Below are 21,830 nucleotides of genomic sequence, written 5' to 3'. Positions count from 1 at the left end.
GTGGTCAAAGAAGGGACATCTGGGAGTCAGAGTCTGCATTTGCCTTTCTTCCTCTGTGTGGCTTCTATGGCTTGGTTGCTGCATCTATTTAGAAAGGCCCTTGGGAATGCAATCCCACTGCCAGAGAGTCTGGGAAAAAGAACCTTCATCCAGTGGCTAATGAAAGCAGAGGCAAACACCCACAGCTAAACACTCAACTGAACTGAAATCCAGTGACAGAAAGGGAGGAGTGGTGAGCAAAGGGGTCAAGACTGGATTTATTTAATCCACAGAAACAGCTGACATGAACAAGAGGGAGCTCTTGGACCCCAGACTGATGGCTGAGAGGACAGCATAGGCCTGATCCAGACCCCTGAATGTGGGAGTCAGTGAGGAGGCCTAGGCAATCTATGGAGCCTTGGGTAGTATTTATCCCTGGTGTATAAATGGACTTTGGATGCCCATCCCACAATGAGGGATGCTCTCTCAGCCTAGACTCTTGGGGGAGGGCCTAGGCCCTGCCCTGGATGAAATGACAAACTCTGGAGATTCCCCAATGGAGAGCCTCACCCTCTCTGGGGATTGGAGTGGGGATTGGGAGGGGACTGTGGAGGCTGGTGTGGGGAGCAGGGGAAGAAGGGAGGAAGAGGGAGCTGGCATTGACAAGTGAAGCAAGCTTGTTTCTAATTTAAATAAAAAAATGAAAAAAAAATTAAAATAAAATAACCCCCAGCAAAAAAGACAGAATTGCTTTTAGTGAAATCTTGACCAAAATCACCCATGATGGTTTTGACAGCAGGGAGGTTTTCACACTGAGTCTTCCCTATGTAGCTCACGACATTCTGTCCCCATGTCTGTGCTGTGTGAAGAAGGATGGGATGGCCAAACTCCTGTCTTAGAAATGTGAAAAATCAAAAGACAAAACATGAATTGTGTGACTAACTCAAAAAAAAAGGAATAAGATGTCAAATTGGTCAGGCAGTACTCAGCAGCCTCTTTTGAAAGACCTTAATCCCATGCAGGAGAACAGACCCTTCTTGATTTAGTCATTCTCCCAAAAGGATTTACCTCTTGATACTGTGGGTTTTGTTTCAAATATGAATTTCAGAGGGAGAGATATACTCAAAACAGAGTAGATGCATATCTGAAGAATATCTTAGTTAAGGCTTCAATTGCTGTGATAAAATACCATGAAGAAAGTCAACAGGATGAGGGTGAGGGGTTATTTCCCCTTACAGTTTGCCCATCATTCAGAGAAGTTAAGTACAGGAATTCAACAAAAGCATCTGGACTCAGTAACAGAGGCAAAAGCCATGGAGGACTGCTGTTTACTGGCTTGATCCTCATGGCTTGTTCAGCCTACTCTTCTTTTTTTTTTATAGAGCCCAGGACAAAAGTCTAGTGATTGCACCCACTATAGTGAGCTGGGCCCTTCTGTATCAGTCAGAAATGCACTACAGGCTCTCTCACAGTTCAGTTTGGTGGGGGTATTTTCTCACTTGAGGTTAACTCTTCTGAAATGACTCTAGCTTGTGTCAAGTTGATATTGAACTAGTTATCACAAGGAAGCAAGAAATTTGGTTGCTAAAATGTCTAGAGGAGTAGGAAATAGTTTCAACATCCAAGTGTGTATGTAAACATTTATCCATAAATAAGCCTGAGTTACAGAAACTGCTGTCTGGTCTTGGAGAACTTTGACTCCTACAGCCCTAAGGTCTCTTGCCTGTGACAAACACAGAACAGTGTTTTATTTCCACAGTTGCTGTGTCTATTGTGCCATCACAGGCTTTGGCTGATTAAGTCTGTGGTTTCTCTTTGTGGTTTAGAACTGCCATGGTTGGCCAATTATGACAAAGGAGTAAAGGGGACATTGTTCTTTTTCACTGTACCCATTATCCTCTGACAGTTATTCAGAATGACTCTTCCACTTGGCAGAGGGACACATTTCTTTTCTTTTTTTTTTGAAAAGTTAAAAATTCCTTAATTTTTTAATCCTGGTACCACTACCACAATTTACAGGGCAATATACCTGATGTAATGAAAAGAAAAAGAAAGACAAAGCTACAACAGACAAAATACCCCAGGAATGTACATCTAATTGACACTACATTGCATTAATCAATAGCTGCACTTTTTGCAAACTGTGGCTATGACAGTCCTGAACAAGAAGGGTTTACTGTTTAAGCTGCAGTAACTTTTCTGACTATGGATCATCGTTCCTCCTGTGGCAGATTTTTACAGTTGCTCTAATGCATTTAGGACGACTGCCTCAAAGTAACGTGTAGCTTTCCTGACAACTCCTCGCTCTCTCTCCTGCTAAGAACTGTAGCCTTTTTCTGCTGTATTTTTTAAAAAACCTTCTGCTACCATATCCACCACTTCCACCACCAGATCCATAGCCACCACCATAGGGACTTCCAGAGCTTCTTCCACCAAAACTGCCCCCTTTCATGGGTCCATAATTTGATTGCTGTTGTCCACTATAATTTCCAAAGTCATTATAGTTACCACCACCACCATAGTTACCTCCACCAAAATTTCCTCCTTCATTGTAACCATCATATCCTCCTCTACCACCACCATATCCACCACCCTGGTTTCCATATCCTGGTCCACCACCACCATAGCCTCCTCTACTACTGTAACCAGGACTGCCACCATAGTTGCCACCATCACCTCCAAATCCATTATATCCATCATCACCACCTCCATAACTACCTCTGCTGCCACCACCTCCACCACCATAGCCTCCTCCACCACCTCCAAAGTTTCCTCCACGACCCATAAAGTTACCAGATCCACCTCCACGACCTCTCTGTGATCCAGCAGACTGCATCTCTTGTTTAGAAAGAGCCTTTTTCACCTCACAATTATGCCCATTAATAGTGTGGTATTTCTGAACAACAATTGTATCAACGGTGTCATGATCATCAAAAGTTACAAAAGCAAATCCTCTCTTTTTTCCACTCTGCCTGTCTTCCATAACTTCTATGGTTTCAATCTTGCCATACTTTTCAAAGTAGCCTCTCAGATTATATTCTTCTGTATCTTCTTTAATACCACCAACAAAAATTTTCTTCACTGTTAAATGGGCACCAGGCTTTACAGAATCCTCTCTAGAAACGGCTCTCTTTGGTTCCACCACACGCCCATCAACCTTGTGTGGCCGAGCACACATTGCAGCATCCACCTCTTCAACACAAGAGTAGGTCACAAAACCAAAGCCCCTGGAACATTTTGTTTGGGGGTCTCTCATTACCACACAGTCTGTGAGTGTGCCCCATTTCTCAAAATGTTCTCTTAAGCTATCATCTGTGGTTTCAAAGCTCAAACCACCAATAAACAGTTTCCTCAACTGTTCTGGTTCCTTTGGATCATGGCCCTCCATTTTGAGACCGGACTCGCCTCTTCCAACTCGAGTTCAATATGGGCGAGGGACACATTTCTAAGGGCCGTAATAGTTTCAGGAGTATATGAAAATATTTGATTCTATTTTTTTAAAACAAGAAGATAAAAAGGAAGACAATAATAATAAATCAGACATGGGTTACATGTTTATCAATAATAAAATAAAATTTAATATCATATTTCAGACATACATTCCAGCAAGGAAAATGTGCCACAATAAATAAGCATTATAATTATGACCCATTTCCTCCAGTTTCTCTTATACCATAGCCAGGAAATAAAACATAAATAAAACAAAACAAAATTTAAAAAAGAACCAAACCTCAAACCCATTAAACAAAAAGCTATATAGTTGAGGTGTCTTGTCTGTTCTTGCAGAAATTATGTTTTTACATGTAATGGTGTATTAGTGGAACTCAGATGCTGAACAGCTTGCTAAATGCAAGACTTGCCCATAATATCTGTAACAAGTAGATTATGAGTATAGAATATCCAAGGATAGTATGATATTTGTTGTAAAAGGATAACACCATGCTAAGGAAGCAAAACTAGACTGACATCTAGGTAGCCCTGTTGAAGCATCATTCCTGTTGGGAGGGTGTAGCTACCACCAAAACTTAGTGGGATAAAGCATCAAGTAGATAGCCCTGTGGGGACACACCAAAGCTTTCTTCTTGAATAAGCTTTAGAGTCAGTACGTATTGTAAAAAATAAAAATTATGCCTATGCTTTTATAGAGTTGGTAGATGAACAATAGTAAAACAGTAAATCTAGTTTGACTTAATATATTTTGTTTCTATTGCATTCATTAATTAGATTATAGAAAACCAAGGGGTTTGGCATGTGTGTGTGTTGCAGATCAAGAAGTGTTCTTTATAAATTGATTCTTCTTAGAGATTACACGAGGAAAGTTCTGGGGTTTTATTTTGCATAAATGTGTCAATGTTCCCAACTTATAAAAAGCAGTGCTAAAAGCAGAGGATCTATTTCTATCCTTCACAGTCTGGCCATCATGGTGTCCGGCCTCTGCTACCAAAACAAGGAGACATGCCCAAGTCTGATCAATAAAATATCACTACCTAGAGAATAGCAGCTGTTATCTTAGGATGCATCTGCTCATTGCTATCTTTTCAGAAAATGAGATTTGGAGTGCTTCTCAGAGCTGAAAAATAGACACAATATAAAAGTTTTATCATTTTTGAGTCACCATTTAGCAACATGATGTACATTTACACTTTTGTCAAGCCATTATCCTCATCTATGTCTGGGGTGTTTATATATATATTTGTCATCCTAAACTCAGTCTCTGTATCCATTGAGCCAACACCACTAGGCATCTTCCTCCTTATAAACCCTGATCATTGCACTCTACCTTCTATCTTTGCAAACTTGGCTACTGTAGGTATAGTATACACATATGTATTTGTACAATATTTCTACACGAAAGCTGATTACTCCAGTTAGTATAACATCATCAATGTTCATCTACATTGTAATATACTGTAGAATATCCTTCCTTTTCAAAATGAATAATTCCTCTATAAAGATACATTATATTTTGCTAAAATAGTTAATTTGTTGAAGGGCCCTGGGGTGTTTCCGTCTTGGAGCTACTAGAGAAATAATGCTCCTATGAATATAAGCTACAAATGGTCTGCTTTTGGCTATTTTTTCAAGCATCGAACATTTATTTGACAAATTGTATTCATTTGTTTTTCCTGAATTGAGTAATTAGAAAAATGCTTAATGATCTTTGGACCATACTGCCTCTCTGGGAATTGGAATATCATCACTATTTTAACAGATTCATTTCCTTTTTCTTTAAAGAGTGAACACCTATCTAGAGTGAAGACTTTGATTAGTACCCAGGCCTTTTCAGTTTCAAGTTGTGTCTTTCTAACATCGAACAATTCAAAGAACTAATGTTGAAAACCACCTCATTTCTCCACCTTATGCCATATAAATAGATTGTGTCATATATTATCATCATCAGACAATTCTTATTCTGCTCTGGAGGATGTGGATAAAGGAGTTAAATTTTACCCATGCTCAGCCATCATTTTAAAGAAAATTACTATTCAGATTTTGGAGCTCTCAGTGACCATGAATACGTCTCATGGCAAATTATATTGGGTGGTAATTTTCTTCTTGCATGTGCAATGACTCCTCCTAGATTCACTCTACAATCTGGTGAATATTAAATTGTTATTACAGCGTGGCTTCCTCCACTTCATTTTATTTTACTACCAGGGTTATGGGCTCAATGTTGTAGTTACAGTTTATTTCACTTAAAATCAACATCTATTTCAGGCACTTGTTAGCTTCGTCTTGCTTGTTTGTAAATCAGCTTCTTTATGAATCAGTCTCTTTATTTGGGTGGGAGGTAGAAATGGCAGTGCACCAGCTGTAGACTTTACTCCATGTTCCAAAAAGGGCATATTTCTGTTATTTCAATAGGGACCCAATACTCTGGGACATTAATAGTGAAATATGGCTCATAAGCCAGTGAAAAATAGTTAACTGTATCCTTGACAATTTTTCAGGAATTGAAAACAAATGTTATATCAATTATACCGTATGGACCATGATTTTAGTTCTGCAAACAGGATGTTTTGTATTCTGTCCTACGTTATGTGCTGGGAACACCTTGCTCTGTACCACCCATTAATGTTCCTGAGATACATAGTCTTGACTTCCTTGTTCCTGGTCATCATATCCTTTCATTATAAGGCATCTTTTGATCTACATTTGTTTTGACTACTAACCCAGATATTACACCCCAGACACATTTTCCATCTATTGTCATGCTCAGGTATAGCTCTGACAACTGACCATCCTACTTACCCTAGAACCACTGCCAGAAACCCATGGACAGCCCTATACTTCATAGCCTGATGATACAATGCATATCAAGCAAGCCCAAGCCTGCTTAACCTGCCTTGTCTATTGAACCCATTATAAATATTGTTTCTAGTTCACTTTCCATTCCATATGACTATCTTGGAGCTCCTCCATATAGTATGTATGTGCCTCTTATTCTCAGGATCCATAACAAACCATCCTTTTAATAGCATGTATCTTGTGATTTCTTGACCATTTTTTCTTTTTTAATTTAAATTAGAAACAAGCTTGTTTTAAATGTCAATCCCAGTTCCCTCTCTCTCCCCTCCTTCCCTGCCCCTCACCAATCCAATCCCTTCCCCTATCTGCTCCCCAGAGAGAGTGAGGCCTTCCATGGGGGAATCTTCAAAGTCTGTCATATCATTTTGAGCAGGGTTTAGGCCCTCCCCGGTGTGTCTAGCCTGAGAATCCCTAGATGTGGAAAGGGTTTCCAAAGTCCATTCATATACAAGGGATAAATACTGAACCAGTACCACAGGCCCCATAGGTTGCCCAGGCCTCCTGACTGATGCCCACATTCAGGGGATCTTGATTGGTCCTGTGCTGGTTTCCCAGCTATCAGTCAGGGGCCCATGAGTTCCCCCGTGTTCTGGTCAGACGTTTCTGTGGGTTTCCAGCCTGGTCTTGACCCCTTTGCTCATTGTAAAGAGAAGCTTTTTCCTTGAGAAAAGCCTTTCCGCCAGCCTGGACCTAGATCCGCATCAGTCCCAAATAAACACACAGGAAGCTATATTAATTATGAAGCTGTTGGCCTTTGCTTGTTTCATACTAGCTAGCTCTGACTTAAGTAATTACCCCATAATTGTTAATCTAAGCATGTCTCTTATCGGAGAATAGTTCCGGGCTCCTACCCCATGGCGGTTACATGTCGACTCTCTTGTGTTTCTCCTTCCCAGAATCCTCCTGGACTCCTAGCCCCACCTATCTAGATTCCTATTGGCCAGCAGTAATTTATTGACATATACACAGGACTTCCCCAACAGCTCATCATTCCTCTCTCTCTGCAACTGAATTCTAGGAGTTCAGCTCAGTGTTTAGCTGGGGGTGCCTGCTTCTGCTTCCATCAGCTACTGGATGAAGAATCTAGGATGGCATATAATGTAGTAATCAATCTCATTATTGGAGAAGGGCATTTAAGGTAGCCTCTCCACTATTGCTTGGAGTGTTAGTTCGGGTCATTCTTGTAGATCTCTGGACATTTCCCTAGTGCCAGATTTCTCTTTAAACCTAAATTGCTCCCTCTATTATGGTATGTCTTTTTTGCTCTCCTCTATTCTTCCCCTGACTTAATCTTCTTGCTCCCTCATGTCCTCCTCTCCCCTCCTCTTCTCCCTTTATTTCTCCTAGCTCCCTCTCTGTTCCCCCCATGCTCCCTATTATCTTAGGAGATCTTGTCCCTTTCCACTTCTCCTGGGGACCATATATGTTTTTCTGTGGGTACTCCTTGTTTCCTAGCTTCTCTGGCGGTATGGGTTGTAGGCTGGTAATCATTTACTCTATGTCTAAAATCCATATTTGAATGAGTACCTACCATGTTTGTCTTTTTGTGACTGGGTTACTTCACTCAGGATGGTTTCTTCTAGTTCCATCCATTTGCCTGCAAATTTGAACATTCATTGTTTTTTTTTTCTGCTGAGTAGTACTCCATTGTGTAAATGTACCACATTTTCCCCATCCATTCTTCAGTTGAGGGGCATCTAGATTGCTTCCAGGTTCTGACTATTACAAGTAGTGCTGATATGAACATGTTGAACAGATGTCCTTGTTGTACGAATGTGCATCTTTTGGGTTTATGCCTAAGAGCAGAATTGCTGGATCTTATGGTAGACTGCCATTTTTTTGAGGAACTGGCATAATAATTTCCAAAGTGACTATACAAGTTGGCACTCCCACCAGCAGTGGAAGAGTGTTCCCCTTTCTCCAAGTCCTCTCCAGCATAAACTGCCATAGGTGTTTTTGATTTTAGCCATTCTGACAGGAGCAAGATGGTATCTCAGAGTTGTTTTGATTTGCATTTCCCTGATGACTAAGTATGTTGAGCACTTTCTTAAGTGTCTTTCAGCCATTTTAGATTCCTCTATTGAGAATTCACTACAGATCGATAGTCCTGAAAGCAGCTTGGTATTGGCACAAAAATAGACAGGTATATCAATGGAGTTGAATTGAAAACCCTGATATTAACCCAAACACCTCCGAACACCTGATTTTTGACAAAGAAACTAAAATTATACATTGGAAAAAAGAAAGCATATTCAACAAATGGCGCTGGCATAACCGGATGCTGGCATGTAGAAGATTACAGCTAGATTCATACCTATTGCTATGTGTTATGCACAAAACTTAAGTCTAAATGTGTGGAAAGTAAGCAGGAGAAAGAATACCAATTATCGAGCAAAATGTTGCAGAAATATAGCACCCAAGTATTAATTAGAACAAAAACATGAGCATCACAAAGTCTGGGAGACAATCATAATATAAAATTGAAGAACCTATAGAATAGAAGAAGCACTGAAGCCCCATAGGTATAGAGAATATATTAAATAGAATCATAGAAGAAAAGTCCCCAAGTTTATAGGAAGTCGACATGCAAATTTCTTTGAAGCATATTGAATCTCAAATATATGTGATCATAACTGACTATCCACATGATATTTTATATTCAGTTTGTAAAAAACACAAAGCAAAGAAACAGTATTAAAAATTTCCGGGATAACTACCAACTCACTTATGAAATCCATTAATGTGAATATCATCAACTAACTTATTAACAACTTTAAACTCCTGGAAAACATGGTATTCTGAATTTCAATCATTGAAAGTAAATGACTGCCAACAAAGACTCCTATAGCCATCAAACATCTTTGTAAACTGACAGAATAAGGAACATTTAAGACAATCACAATGTAATTCAGTTCATGAATACCAACCCAGTGCTGCAGAAGATAAAGTTCTACTATACACAGAAGATGAATAAGAAAGTTCCAATCATAAGAGCAAGAAAAGAATAAGTCTCAGCCAGGGCTGCACAGAGAGATCTGTCTTAAAACAAAACAAGAAAGATAAGGTGGAGACAGAGAGTGGAGGATACTGTGTTAACCTCTGACTTGTACGTGCATATGCAGCCACACACATGTGTACACATTTAAACTACATATACATAGTACATACGTGTAAAAGAAACAAGTAATAAAGGGGCTTAAGCATAATTAGCAAGGGAAAAACTCTAATGGATGTTTTTGAACTTTTGGCTTTTGGCCACCTCCCAGCTCCCGAGTAAATGATAGACAGAGGGTTTTTTTTAATTACAAATGCCAGCCTTAACTTGGCTTGTTTTTAGTCAGCTTTTCTTATCTTTAAGTATTCTGACTACCTTTTGCATCTGGGATTTTTCCTTTTTCTATTTCTGTATACTTTCCTTCCCTTCTTACTCTGTGGCTTTCTGGGTGGCTGATCTCTGAAGTCCTCCTCTCCTTGTTCTCTTGCTCTCCTTCCTCATTTCTCCTTTTATTTATACTCTTTGCCTGCCAGTCCTGCCTATTCTTGCTCCTGCCTCACTATTGACCATTCAGCTCTTTATTACACCATCAGGTGTTTTAGACAGGCACAGTAACACAGCTTCACAGAGTTAAACAAATGCAGCATAAACAAAAGTCACACACCTTAAAATAATATTCTCCAACATAAAACAACAGGAACAGATAAATTCACTTGTAAATTGTTGGGTGATACATGATCATAAGATGGCAGGCAGGACAGTGACAGACAAAGTTATGACAACAGGGACACCTGTGTTGAAACATGAAGCACAAAGACTAATGGAACTACCTGAGTATTGGAGACAACACATACCCCATTTAAACATCACACTAAGGACCTTTTATATAGTTGCGAGGTCACATGACTTCATGTGTGCAAAGCAGGAAAAGACACTACAAGCAATAAAATATTATGCCCATATTGGAGATGTGTTTCAATAGTATACTGGCTGGTTTTGTGTATCAACTTGACACAAGCTAGAGTCATCAGAGAGAAAGAGCCTCAGTTGATGAAATGTCTCAATGAGATCCAATTGTGAGGCATTTTCTTGCTTAGTGATCATTGAGGGAGGGTCCAGGTCTTGGTGGGTGGTACCATCCCTGGGCAGGTGGTCCTGGGTTCTATAAGAAAGCAGGGGAGCAAGCCAGTTAGCAGCTCCCCTAGATGGCCTCTTCATCAGTTCTTGCCTCCAGGTTCCTGCCCTGTTTGAGTTCCTATCCTGACTACTTTCAGTGATGAACAGCAATGTGTAAGTGTAAGCCAAATAAACCCTTTCCTCTCAAAAAAGAAAAGAAAAGAATAAGTCTCTTGAAGAGACTATATGAACAGAGCATAGCTATAAAGAAATCCATCATGTCTAACACAGGAAATTAGCAAACTCCTAATAGTAGGGGAGGAGAAAGTAAAGAGCAAAAAATTAAATCACCCAGAAAAGCAAACAGTAATTTTAAGAATCAATGAAAAGCTTTCAGTAATAATATTATATAATATTGTTAAATGTAAATGTACCAAACTCAACAAGTAGACTGAGAACTGGCTGTGTGGATTAAAACAAGAGCTTCAGCCATATGTTGTCTACAAGAAACATACCTTACTAGCAAAGACACCTATAGATCCAGAGTCAAAAGATGGAAAATAATCTATCAAGTGAATAAGTTGCTGTAGTCATACTGGTACATGATAAAATAGATATTAAAACAAAATTATAAGAGATAAAGAAGGTTGTAATGTATTAATAAAGAGAACAATTAGTTAAGAAGATATAATTGTAAATGTATGTATAATCATATATTGGGACTTTTAGTTTCATAAAGCAAGTGCAAATGAACCTAAAATATCAGAAAATTCCTTATTGAATAACAGTGAGTAATTTCAGTACTCCACTATCTTCTCTAGATAGGTCACATAATCTAAACATCAATGACAAAATATTAGACTTAAAGTACATCCTAGGTCAAATAGATTTAGTAGATTCTACATAAGATTCTACCCCATAAATACAGAATCCATGTTCTTCTCAAAATCCCAGTGGAACCTTCTCTAAAACAGATCACATTTTAGACCAGTAACCAAAGCTTACTAAATATGAAAGAATCAAACTTATCACTTGTAGTTTACCAGGTAATAGTATAATGAAAGTAGAAATCAGTAGTAAGATGCTACACAAAAGCATAGGGACTGGATAATGCACTTTTGAATGACCAGAGGGTTTTTGAAAACAATCATGACAGAAATTAAGAAATTCTTAGAGTCAAATGTAAATGAAAGCAGTTTAATAGAACCTTTGTGGCATAGCTTAGCCAGTTTGATCTAAAGGTAATCTCATGGTTATGAGTATTTACATTTTAAAACATCAGAAAGAGCTCAAATAAACAATCCAATAATGTAACACAATTTCTTACGAAGATAGAAATAAGGAACAATCAAATGTAGTTTGAAGAAATGTTATATACAGGAGCAAAATTAATGCAACGGAGACTAAAAGAAGAGTATCTAAAGTCAAACAAACAGAAAGTTTGTTCTTTGGGAAAAATAATGTTGTCAAAAGAAAAAAAGAGAAGAGCTGAGTTTTATAAAATGTGAGATATAAAAATGAGGGTTACTATAGATTACAATGAAATCCAGAAAACCACGCAGGAAGAATTTGAAAGCTTGCATTAGACAAAATAAAGGACCTAGAGACATGTCTCAGCAATTTAAAATACTTGCTGCTCTTACAGAGCACTTGGGTTCCCTTTCCAGCATCCATATTATGGCTCACAATCATTATTAACTTCAATTTTGTGGGACATGAAGCCCTATTCTGACCTCCACATGCAACAAACACACACACACACACACACACACACACGGTAGGTACACATGCATACATGTAGGCAAAACACTCGTATCTCTAAAATAAAATCTAAAACAAAAAGAGAGTAAATTCCTAGACATACATGACATATCAAATTAAATGAAGTGGCTATAAACAACCTAAATAGATCTATAACCCAATAACCTATAATAAGATTAATACATCTCCCAACCAAAAATAAGTTCTGGTCAGATGTCATTACTGAATCATATCAAATCTTTAAGGAAGTGCTAATATTAATGCTTTCAACAAATTCCAAAAGATTGAAAGGAAAAAGAATACTAACAAACATGCTCTAAAAAAAGACAAACTTTCTGAGCTTTCAAAACTGAGTAAGGTCACATACAAAACAGAAAATTATAGTTCAATTTTCATGATTCTTAAAAACACAAAAATGCATGTTAAAACACCTGTAAACCAAATATAAGACCACATTAACATGGAAAATTTTCTTTTACTTAAATTCACAGAACTAATATTGTAAAAATGGACACATTACCAAAATCATTCTACCTATTCAATTCAATTCCTGTCAAAATACTAGAAAAATTCATCACAAAAGTAGAAAACCTAATTCTGAAATTCATGTCATTGTATAAAAGGCTATAAATAGGCAAGAGAATCCTTAACAAAATGAGCAGCACTGGGGGTATACTAACTCTTCTTCTCATATCACATTTTAGAGACACATTATCAAAAACATAATGGGACACAAAATCAAACACGCAGACCATTGGTTCTCAACCTTTCTAACGCTGTGACCTTTTAGTACAGTTCCTCCTGTTGTTGGTACCCCAACCATAAAATTATTTTAGTTGCTAATTCATGACTGTAATTTTGCTACTGTTATAAATCATAACCTAACTATCTGGTATGCAAGATATGTGACCCCTGTGAAAGGGTCATTTAACTCCCGCCCCACTGATGTAATCCAACAGAACAGAATAGAGGACCCAGAAATACACCCCCTCATTCTTTTTTGTCTGAATCATATGCTAGTCAAGGCAATAAATTTATAGCTTTTGCCATTTACTTCTTATAATTTATTGGTTATTAACTTTAGGTCCTTCCTCTTTCTAATCTATAAAAAACAGAGTTTCATTTGGATCTATTACTCTCTCATTTGTGAGAAAATATATATTGATTTTTACTGAAAAAATCTCTGTTGATATTCTGCTGTTTCTATTGATCATTAAACTTTTAAAAATAAATAAAATCTCCTGAGTTCTAAGCCAACCACTTTCTTCTCTGAGTGACATTGACCTCCATAATTTATTAATGTTTTGACCCATTAAAGCATGAGGTCTTGCAGTGACCATTTCCTAGTCACAGTGGTCAATATACATTTATTCTGTCATCTGTTCTGTTCTCAATTCTGTGAAAGTAGGAGAATTATTGGTAATGGCTGAAGCATTATGTATATTGTATCTAAGTTAAGATACAATCAAGATACATGAATAATGAAGCACTAATATACATGCTTTATTCAGGACTAGTCTAATTTCAAGGATGAAGGCCATCAGCTAAGATGTATCTGAGGCAATTGGAGAGGTCTGAATATAAAAAGACTCCAGATGGTGTCCCATTGCTGGATATATACACACCATAATGTCTTTTGCTCACAGAGTAATTATTTGCCTAAAGAAAGAGGGAAAAGTTGGATAAAAATAGAAAAGATGAGAGGGACAAGAGCTAGTGCTAAGGATATCTCCTATATCCAAGCCCTGGTATCTAATTAAGAATTTCCCTTTTATCTTACTAACTATAAAGGGCACCAAAGGCTGCCAAGGGCAAGAGTTACTTGAAGAAAAGAAGCACACACTTTTTGAAGGAGTTTGACCTTCCTCTGGCAACCTTGATGAATTGAAGTGGATCTGGATAGACTAAGGAAATCCACAGGGCTACAGCCATGCATTATTTAATGGAAGTGTAGCTTGGAAAATGTAAGGGCCCTTTTATTTGTCATAAAACTGCTTATACTTCAATCAGAGCCCTCCCCTTAACCCATGATTCCTATACTTGCTAGAGTTCTCAATGTTTTGGTGTTTTTTTGAGTTTTGCCTATTATTCTTCTAATCAGAAGGCACATGTACATTATATTTTTTATTCATAGCTCATAGGTAAACATATGGAGTTTAAATATGAGGGATTCTTCCAAGATCATGGCCTCCTTTCTCTTTATAGTTTGACAAATATGAATTATGACCTAGATGACCAGTTAAATTAGCACTTTTCCTTTAAATTTCAAACTATTTTCAAAAGACTTCATGTTGAAAAATTATTTTACTACAGATTTTAAATACAGTGAGATTGGGTTTGCTCATCACACAGAAATAAATACTTTTATTTTTTACAGACTTGCAGGTTTTTTCAAGATTATTTTAATTTTATGTATTTATTTATTTTTATTTTATTTATTTATTTATTGTTTTTTACAAGACAGGGTTTCTCTGTATTGTTTTGGAGCTGTCGGTCCATCCTGGCCTCGAATTCACAGAGATCCACCTGCCTCTGCCTCCCGAGTGCTGGGATTAAAGGCATGCGCCACCACCGCCTGGCTTTATTTTAATTTTTGATTGTGTTTATCTGTCTGTATGTGGGTACTTGCATAAGGGGGTTCAGATTCTCATGGTCTCCAGAAGAGGGCAGCAGATCCCCTGCAGCTGGAGTTATAAGTAGTTGGACCTGCTCTATATAGGTACTAGAAACCAAACTTGAGTCCTCTTCAAGAACTGTACATGCTCTTCACTACTGAATTATCTATTTCTTGTAAATTTATTTTAAAATGGTATTACCATCTCTGTACTTCACTTAGTATCTCAAGCATTTTGATAATAATGGACAATGTGTATAGAGCTTACATTGATAAGTGTCTTATTGCAGGAGATGACAGACAATTGTCATAACCCAAGTCAGGGACAAAAGGGAACTAACTCCACAGGTTCCACTCTCTCCAGATGTAGCTGCTGTCTCAGATGAGTGAAAGGTTTTGGAAATTCTGATGGTTTAGATCCAAAATGTTCCCCCCAAACTCACAATTTTTATGCTTAGTCCATGATGCAGTAGAGTTCAGAGATAAACAGTGTTCAGAGTGGTACTTTTGGAAGGTGATCATGTGAGCTCTATCTCATCAGTGAGTCAATACTGGGATGGATTTATAATTTCATGGTATTACAGAGAGGTAGTGTTACCTGAGAAAGTAGGTCACTAGGGACTTGTCCTGCAAGGGTACATGTTGGCCCAGAGGTCTCCTTATCCCCACTGACTTCTGGGCCACCATGAGATGAGGTGATCAGCAGTGCTCCAACACACTCTCTCCCAGTGAGGTTCTTCCTCACCACAGTGTGACCTCAAATCAATATTTCTCATTTAAATTAGTTTTCTCAGATTATTTGGTCATAGATGGACAGCTAATGCAGAAGCTTACACATGCAATATTGACAATTAGAGTCCAAGAAATAAGCATTTCACTTTTTTTGCAATAATGGAGAATTACATACCAAACTTCTCAGCAGACAGCTTTATTTCACATGGAGCAAAGTCTTTTTTTCAACTCTCTGAACTTGATGACAGACTGTTTTATTTCCATCTGTGTCAGTGTTCCAGAAGACCTAAGTTCTAAACACTCTTTCTCTGTGGTTGTGTAGATAAGAGGGCCTTTTCCTCCCCTCGACTTATACTTGTTATTATTCAAGTTTTAAGCAAACATGAGGAGCCCTGGGATGTCTACTGTTTATAATACAGTGAAGGAAGCAAGTGGTTTAACTCATTGTTGTTATCTCCAACTCCTGTGGTTTTTTTTTCTGCTAGACAAACTTTCATTTCCCCACCTCTTCAAACCAACTTGAGAGTTCTTGGTGACACTCAGCTTTCCTGGATTAACTAAAGGTCTTTCAAATGTGGGTCCTCCCTTTCCGATTGGTCAGTTTTGAAATAAATTCTAAAAGTTAATGCGTTGCAATATGGTGAATACCAAAGCCAGGCGTAAGAGGGATAAGTCCAGTCCTTAGAAGTAGTGACAGGAAGCTCAAAGTTCAAGGGCATCCATCATAGACTATACAGGCTCTATCTTAATAACAGCAAAAAAGTATCAAGTTTCTTTGTTCAGAGTGTCTAAAATTTCATGTACTAAACCAGGCTTTTGTCTCCACCACTGTGAGGGTTAGTGTCATCTACTTGACTAAATAATCAGCTGGGAGGTGTGTCTCTTGGTCTGCCCTTCTGGGAAACCTTGGCTACGTGATCGATGTGGCCAGATTCTTATTAATGTGGGCATGACTTGGGCTGTCTGGAGAAAGTAAACTGGGCACTACTAAGCATGTATATACTAATTTACTGTGCTCGGCTGTGGATGCAGCATAAGCAGTTCTCTACAGGTCTTGCTGCTTTAGCTTTGCTGTGATGTTTCTTTCCATGGACTGCAAAGTGGAATTCTGAGCCAGATGCACCCCTTCTCCCTTGTCAGTTATTTTGTTACAGAGATAAGAAAGAAACTAAGACAACCATGAAACACTGGGGTAGAGGGAAAAGGCTCAGACCTGTGTGAATTCTGCACCATCCATTCACCTTCTAACAACTCACTAGACACCTGTGAACTGAGAAGGTCTCAATGGCTTAAGGATTCTAGTCTTCATTTAGGTTAACCATGAAGGGGAGGACAGTACAAATATCCCTTAATCAAAGAATTGGACCACTCTGGAGAAAATTAGGGAAAGCGGGATATAATTAGTTTAAAGTAAATGTATTTGTGATTTTTCCTTGTTGTGATAAAATGCTACAAAGCACATAGCTTGTAGAAGAGTTTATTAGGATTACAGTTCCAGAGGGATAAGAGTCCATTATGGTGGGGAGACACGGCATCAGAGGGCAGGGATGGCAGCCAGAGAAGGATGCTGAGGGTTCTAATTTTAAACCTCAAGCAGGATGCAGATAGAGGGAACTGGAAGCTATGGGAGACTACGAGATCTCAAAGTCTTTTCCTATTGATGGATATCCTTTAGCAAGACTAATTTCTTAAGTCTCCCCCAAACAGTGTCACCAATTAGGAACCAAGTATTCAAATACTTAAGCTTATGGGGGAAATTTCTCATTCAAAGTAGTATTTGCTATTATTCATGGTATGATAGTAAAGCTGAATCTGTAATTTACAGGAAGAACCCATATGGGATGATGGTCTATGCTTGTCACAGGAATTCTGAACTGGATGGAAAATGTAATTGGCTGTATACAGCATCAACACGGCACATTTCTTATTCATCCTTTGGATGAGGTCAAACTTTTGATGTTGGCCACATTGTTCATGCTTTTTAACTCCGTTTTTAAAACTATTTTGAACCAAAGAATGTGTTAGATCTGCATGCTTTCAACAAGTCTGCTTTCTTAAATATTATAATTAATTCACACTCATCAGTGAATTTAGGGTATGCCATCCTGAATGGGAGATAAAAGATTGACTTTTAATGTCTCAAGTCATATGATGGGATATATAATAAAGGAAAATACATATCAGAAGGTTTCACTTCAAAGGCTCACACCCAGACAATGTTGCAATGTGATTTTGTCAGGACAACAGAAATCCAGGTGTGGAATAAACAGTGGACTTGTAAACATGTGATGTCAATGCTGTGTTTCTCAGTCCTTTCTTGTGGTGTTTTACCAACAATTTGCTTTTCATCTGCACATATTGTTTGTGTCACAAGAACCACTGAGCAACAGGGCAGCTGTTTGTGTCATAGAAGATAAATACATGATGAAATGATTATTGTTTCAAGTCCTTCAATCATTTCAAAGGACATTTGGAGTACAAACAGATGATGTAACTCAGTGTACTTCCAACAATACATCTACAAGGTAAGTTTCACAATGCCCCAGGATGGCATTAGGACCACAGATAGATTTTCATTGAAAATAATATTACAAATGAAATCTACATAACTAGTGTTCTATAATAAGGATGTTAATCTATTTTTTGAGATAAAGTAAAATTCATTTTTAAAGAGAACACACCTTATTTTATTTCACTAAAGCTCTTATTATTGCAAACTTCATGCTCATAAAACACTAATAAAATTTCTTTTGGTATACTAGCAGTCTGCATTACACAAAACCGATAAAAAAGAGATTAAAAATTAAACATTTATGACCCCAGGAACTGCTGAACACACTATGCAGAGAACATCTGTAACCATAAAAGCCAGACACTTGAAGTCTGAATTTGCCTGTTGTGCTTACTTAATTACTGTGCGCAGTAACTTGTTGGGTTCAGACAAAGCAATGAGTAGGCTGTAGAAAATGTCATTCCCTAAGGGGTTTCCCCACACAAATTCAGGAGGGGAAGATTCTCTTCCCAATACCCAAGTGTGACTTCCATTCTTATTAAATGGAATCATGAACACTGGGTGATGGTATAATGGACCCCAGAGAAGAGAGATAAACAAGCCCTTAGATCACATCAGCAGTATTATTTAACTTCCAATTTCTTAAACCTGGGAAAACAAGGAATAAAACTGGTTGTTAATTAACCAAAAGTCACAGTTTGTAATACTTTCCTTAATGAGTACAGGTTCACGACTTCATGGTAATCTTGGTTTCATCCACCTCTGTCCCTACCTTATGCCACCAGGCTGCCAGTTTTTATCAGCTAGAAACCATATATTTGGTCAGTTTCCAATAGCATTCATCACAGTGGGGAGCAAATTCTTAGTACATGCTCATTAAAATTAACTATGGAAAAATAACATGCTTTTTCTTTTGCTTATATGAATAGATTTGCTATTTCCATTCTGAGTGGCAGATTCAACATATTCAAAATACAGAATGGTTCAGTTTGCCTCACTTCCTAAGAAGACAAAACATAAGTTATCTGAATAATGAGGTTCCAATGCAGGCCCTGATTGATTCCATGCAATATGAAATCCTGATTAGATCACTAAATAATTAGAATAATGGAGGGCAGAAGGATGACTTATGAGCTAAAAGTACTTGTCACACAAACTTGAGACCCTGAATTAGAATCCCTAAGACCCCCCAAAATGTCTGGGTAGCCAGGCTGTTCTATTTTAGTCCTTGTTCTGGTAGCAAATATTTATTCTGTTTCCAGTTCTCTTGATCACAATTAATTAATCATCATCACTTGGTTTGAAAATTCCTTTTTCTGAGAGCTTCAGGAAGATGAAGTAGGACAATAGTGTGAAGCTATTTTCTACGTAGATACCAGACGTTTGAAACACCCTCATTGTCTTTGTAAGACTCATTTTCCAGTACTGAATTAATTACAGGAAACATCTGATATGTCTTATCCAGGGGCTGGAAGGGAAGTCCAGTCCTGGGTCTGCTTCTAGAAACAAGGAACTTTGCAAGTGTTTCTACACAGTGACACCGGGCTGTTAAAGAGATTTGGTTTTGGAACAAAGTTGAAGATCATCCTATAATGATCCAGGGTAAGTTATTGGAGTCATACATGGAGACCTGTAGAACACTTTACTGTCATGTACTCAGAAAATCAGATGAACCGTGCAAGTCTTTGCTTGTAGATACATTGATCTGTCACCTCATTCACCAAGAAGCTATGACCTAACAATGACATTTGGAACAGTCTTTGGTTGGAGGGGGTCTCTAGTTCATAGGATTGCTTGGCTCATTTCTCTGCCATCTTACATAACCAAGAGAAGATTTTAGATAAGCTTCCCCAGTGCAGGCTGGGGTGATGTAGAGTTGACTGCATGTTCATAAGATCTGGAGATTACAGGAGATCCTGGAAGAGGTGTGAGACCCTCATCATGGTGACTTGTCCCAAAACCTAAAGTATCCTTCAGATCTGATAACTTCTCATCTTGTCAAACACTAAATCCTGAGTTCTCTAAAGTAGAACTTGGGTTATCTTAGATCAGAATTGATCAACCATGGGTATGCATCATACATACTCACAGAGGGTGATTTTTGTTGTTGTTGCTTATTTTATTTCTGGGATTGTGCTTCAAATATAACTTTTCCTCCTTCTTTAATCTCAAACAGGAATCCCTGAAAACATACCTACAAGTATCATTATATGTATACATGCCCACACACATATCTATTTGTGCACACACACATGCACACATGTATAAATATGCATATATATACATACATACATATATACATAATGCATACATGCATACACACACATATATAGTTAATAAAAAATACAATTCAGTGTTTCTTTTAAGAGAAAACAGCCACTGAATACTACTTAAGAGATACTGATGCAGTGGTCCTTAAGTGGATCTGATACTCTTGTTTCTAACAGATGGTCACAAGACACAATACTGTCTTATAGAAATATAAAACTCCTAACTCATGATCAGGAATAGAACTGTAATCAGGAACTATGATGTATTGAAAAATGCCCTGTAGGTTTATATTTTCATAGGTTGGGAGAAATGGTTGATGAGGAGAAAGTCAGAAATGTGAGAGAGGAGTATAGCCAAAGATGAGAAAAAATGCATGGGGTCAGGAAATCATCTCCAAAAACAAAAAGAAAGAATAAGAAAGCAGAAACACAAAACACTGGAGAGAGTTGTTTGCACTCTGGGTTTCGTGAAGGAGTTAAAATGAAAGCATGCATTGACCCAGTGTGTTCTTGTCACCTTCTCATCTACCTTTGTCTACGATTCCATTCTTCTTTCTTTGTCACCTCTCACCTTCCTTTCCCTCTTCCTTCTCTTCCTTCTTCTCCCAGTTTTCTTAGTCTCCTCTCTAGTTTTAAAATGGCCCCACGTAGTTTAGGTTGACTTCCAACTATCTATACAGCTGAGGGTAACCTTGAACTTCTGATACTTCTAGCTTCATCTTTCAAGTATTGAGATTACAATCATGTACTACCAAGTCCAGTTTGTGCCATGTTGAGAAATGAATCCCGGGCTTTGAGTGTGCTAGGCTAGCACTCTGGCAATTAAGCTATGTCCTAAGTTTTGATTTCCTTACTAGATACTTGTATGGTAATTCCTAAGACTTCATAAACTGAGTGAAAATGCTTAGCTGTTCACTTTAAAAAGTAAAATATCTAAATTGTGCAATTAATAAATAATGTAGGTTTCTAAATGCAGTGCATTTCTTCTGTATGCTTTGATACTAAGCATGATTAAATATAGCTATTTAAACTTCAAAAATACATCAATGTGTTTTTTATCAAGTCCTTAAAATTGCATAGTTTTTATCCAGAAGGAAGGAGATTTGAAAGACAATATTTTCAATTAAATCTATTTTTTGACTATTTGATATGTAATGAAGACTCATATTTAGTGTTTATTTTATTGGATCTTTGAAAACACTAATTCAAGAAGCTCTCATTACTGACTCTGTACATTTCAATAGAATTCTCTGGCTACAATTAGTTTAGAGCATTTTATTAGTAGTTTTATTGAGATGTAATTCCCATTCTGTACAATTCACCCAGCAAAATTGCACAATTTGATGGTTTTTAGTATGTTCTCAAATATGTGCAACCATTACCACAGTCAATTTATAAAATATGAATATTTTCATCATCTAAAACAGAAGGCTTGGGCACACTCGCTACCGTTTCCTCCCACCCCTGTGCAATCCTCAGTCCTCAGTAACTGTTAATCATGTTTCACTTGGCTTATATTTCCCCCTTATGGACATTGTATAG

General features: G+C 37.8%; 1 protein-coding gene across 1 annotated transcript; it reads right to left on the bottom strand.

The window, feature by feature from the left end:
- Positions 1-1,971: 1,971 nt before the first annotated feature.
- On the bottom strand, positions 1,972-3,404 carry LOC106021472 (heterogeneous nuclear ribonucleoprotein A3-like). The gene has a single exon (XM_040755568.1). The coding sequence runs from the start codon at positions 3,365-3,367 to the stop codon at positions 2,249-2,251; it is 1,119 nt and encodes a 372-aa protein (XP_040611502.1). The 5' UTR covers positions 3,368-3,404; the 3' UTR covers positions 1,972-2,248.
- Between the last annotated feature and the right edge of the window lie 18,426 nt (positions 3,405-21,830).

Source organism: Mesocricetus auratus, unplaced genomic scaffold (genome assembly GCF_017639785.1).
Source record: "Mesocricetus auratus isolate SY011 unplaced genomic scaffold, BCM_Maur_2.0 Super-Scaffold_100013, whole genome shotgun sequence".
NCBI classification, from domain to species: domain Eukaryota; kingdom Metazoa; phylum Chordata; class Mammalia; order Rodentia; family Cricetidae; genus Mesocricetus; species Mesocricetus auratus.
The sequence above is the reverse complement of the archived record's forward strand: the minus strand, read 5'-3'. Positions and strand labels throughout refer to the sequence as shown.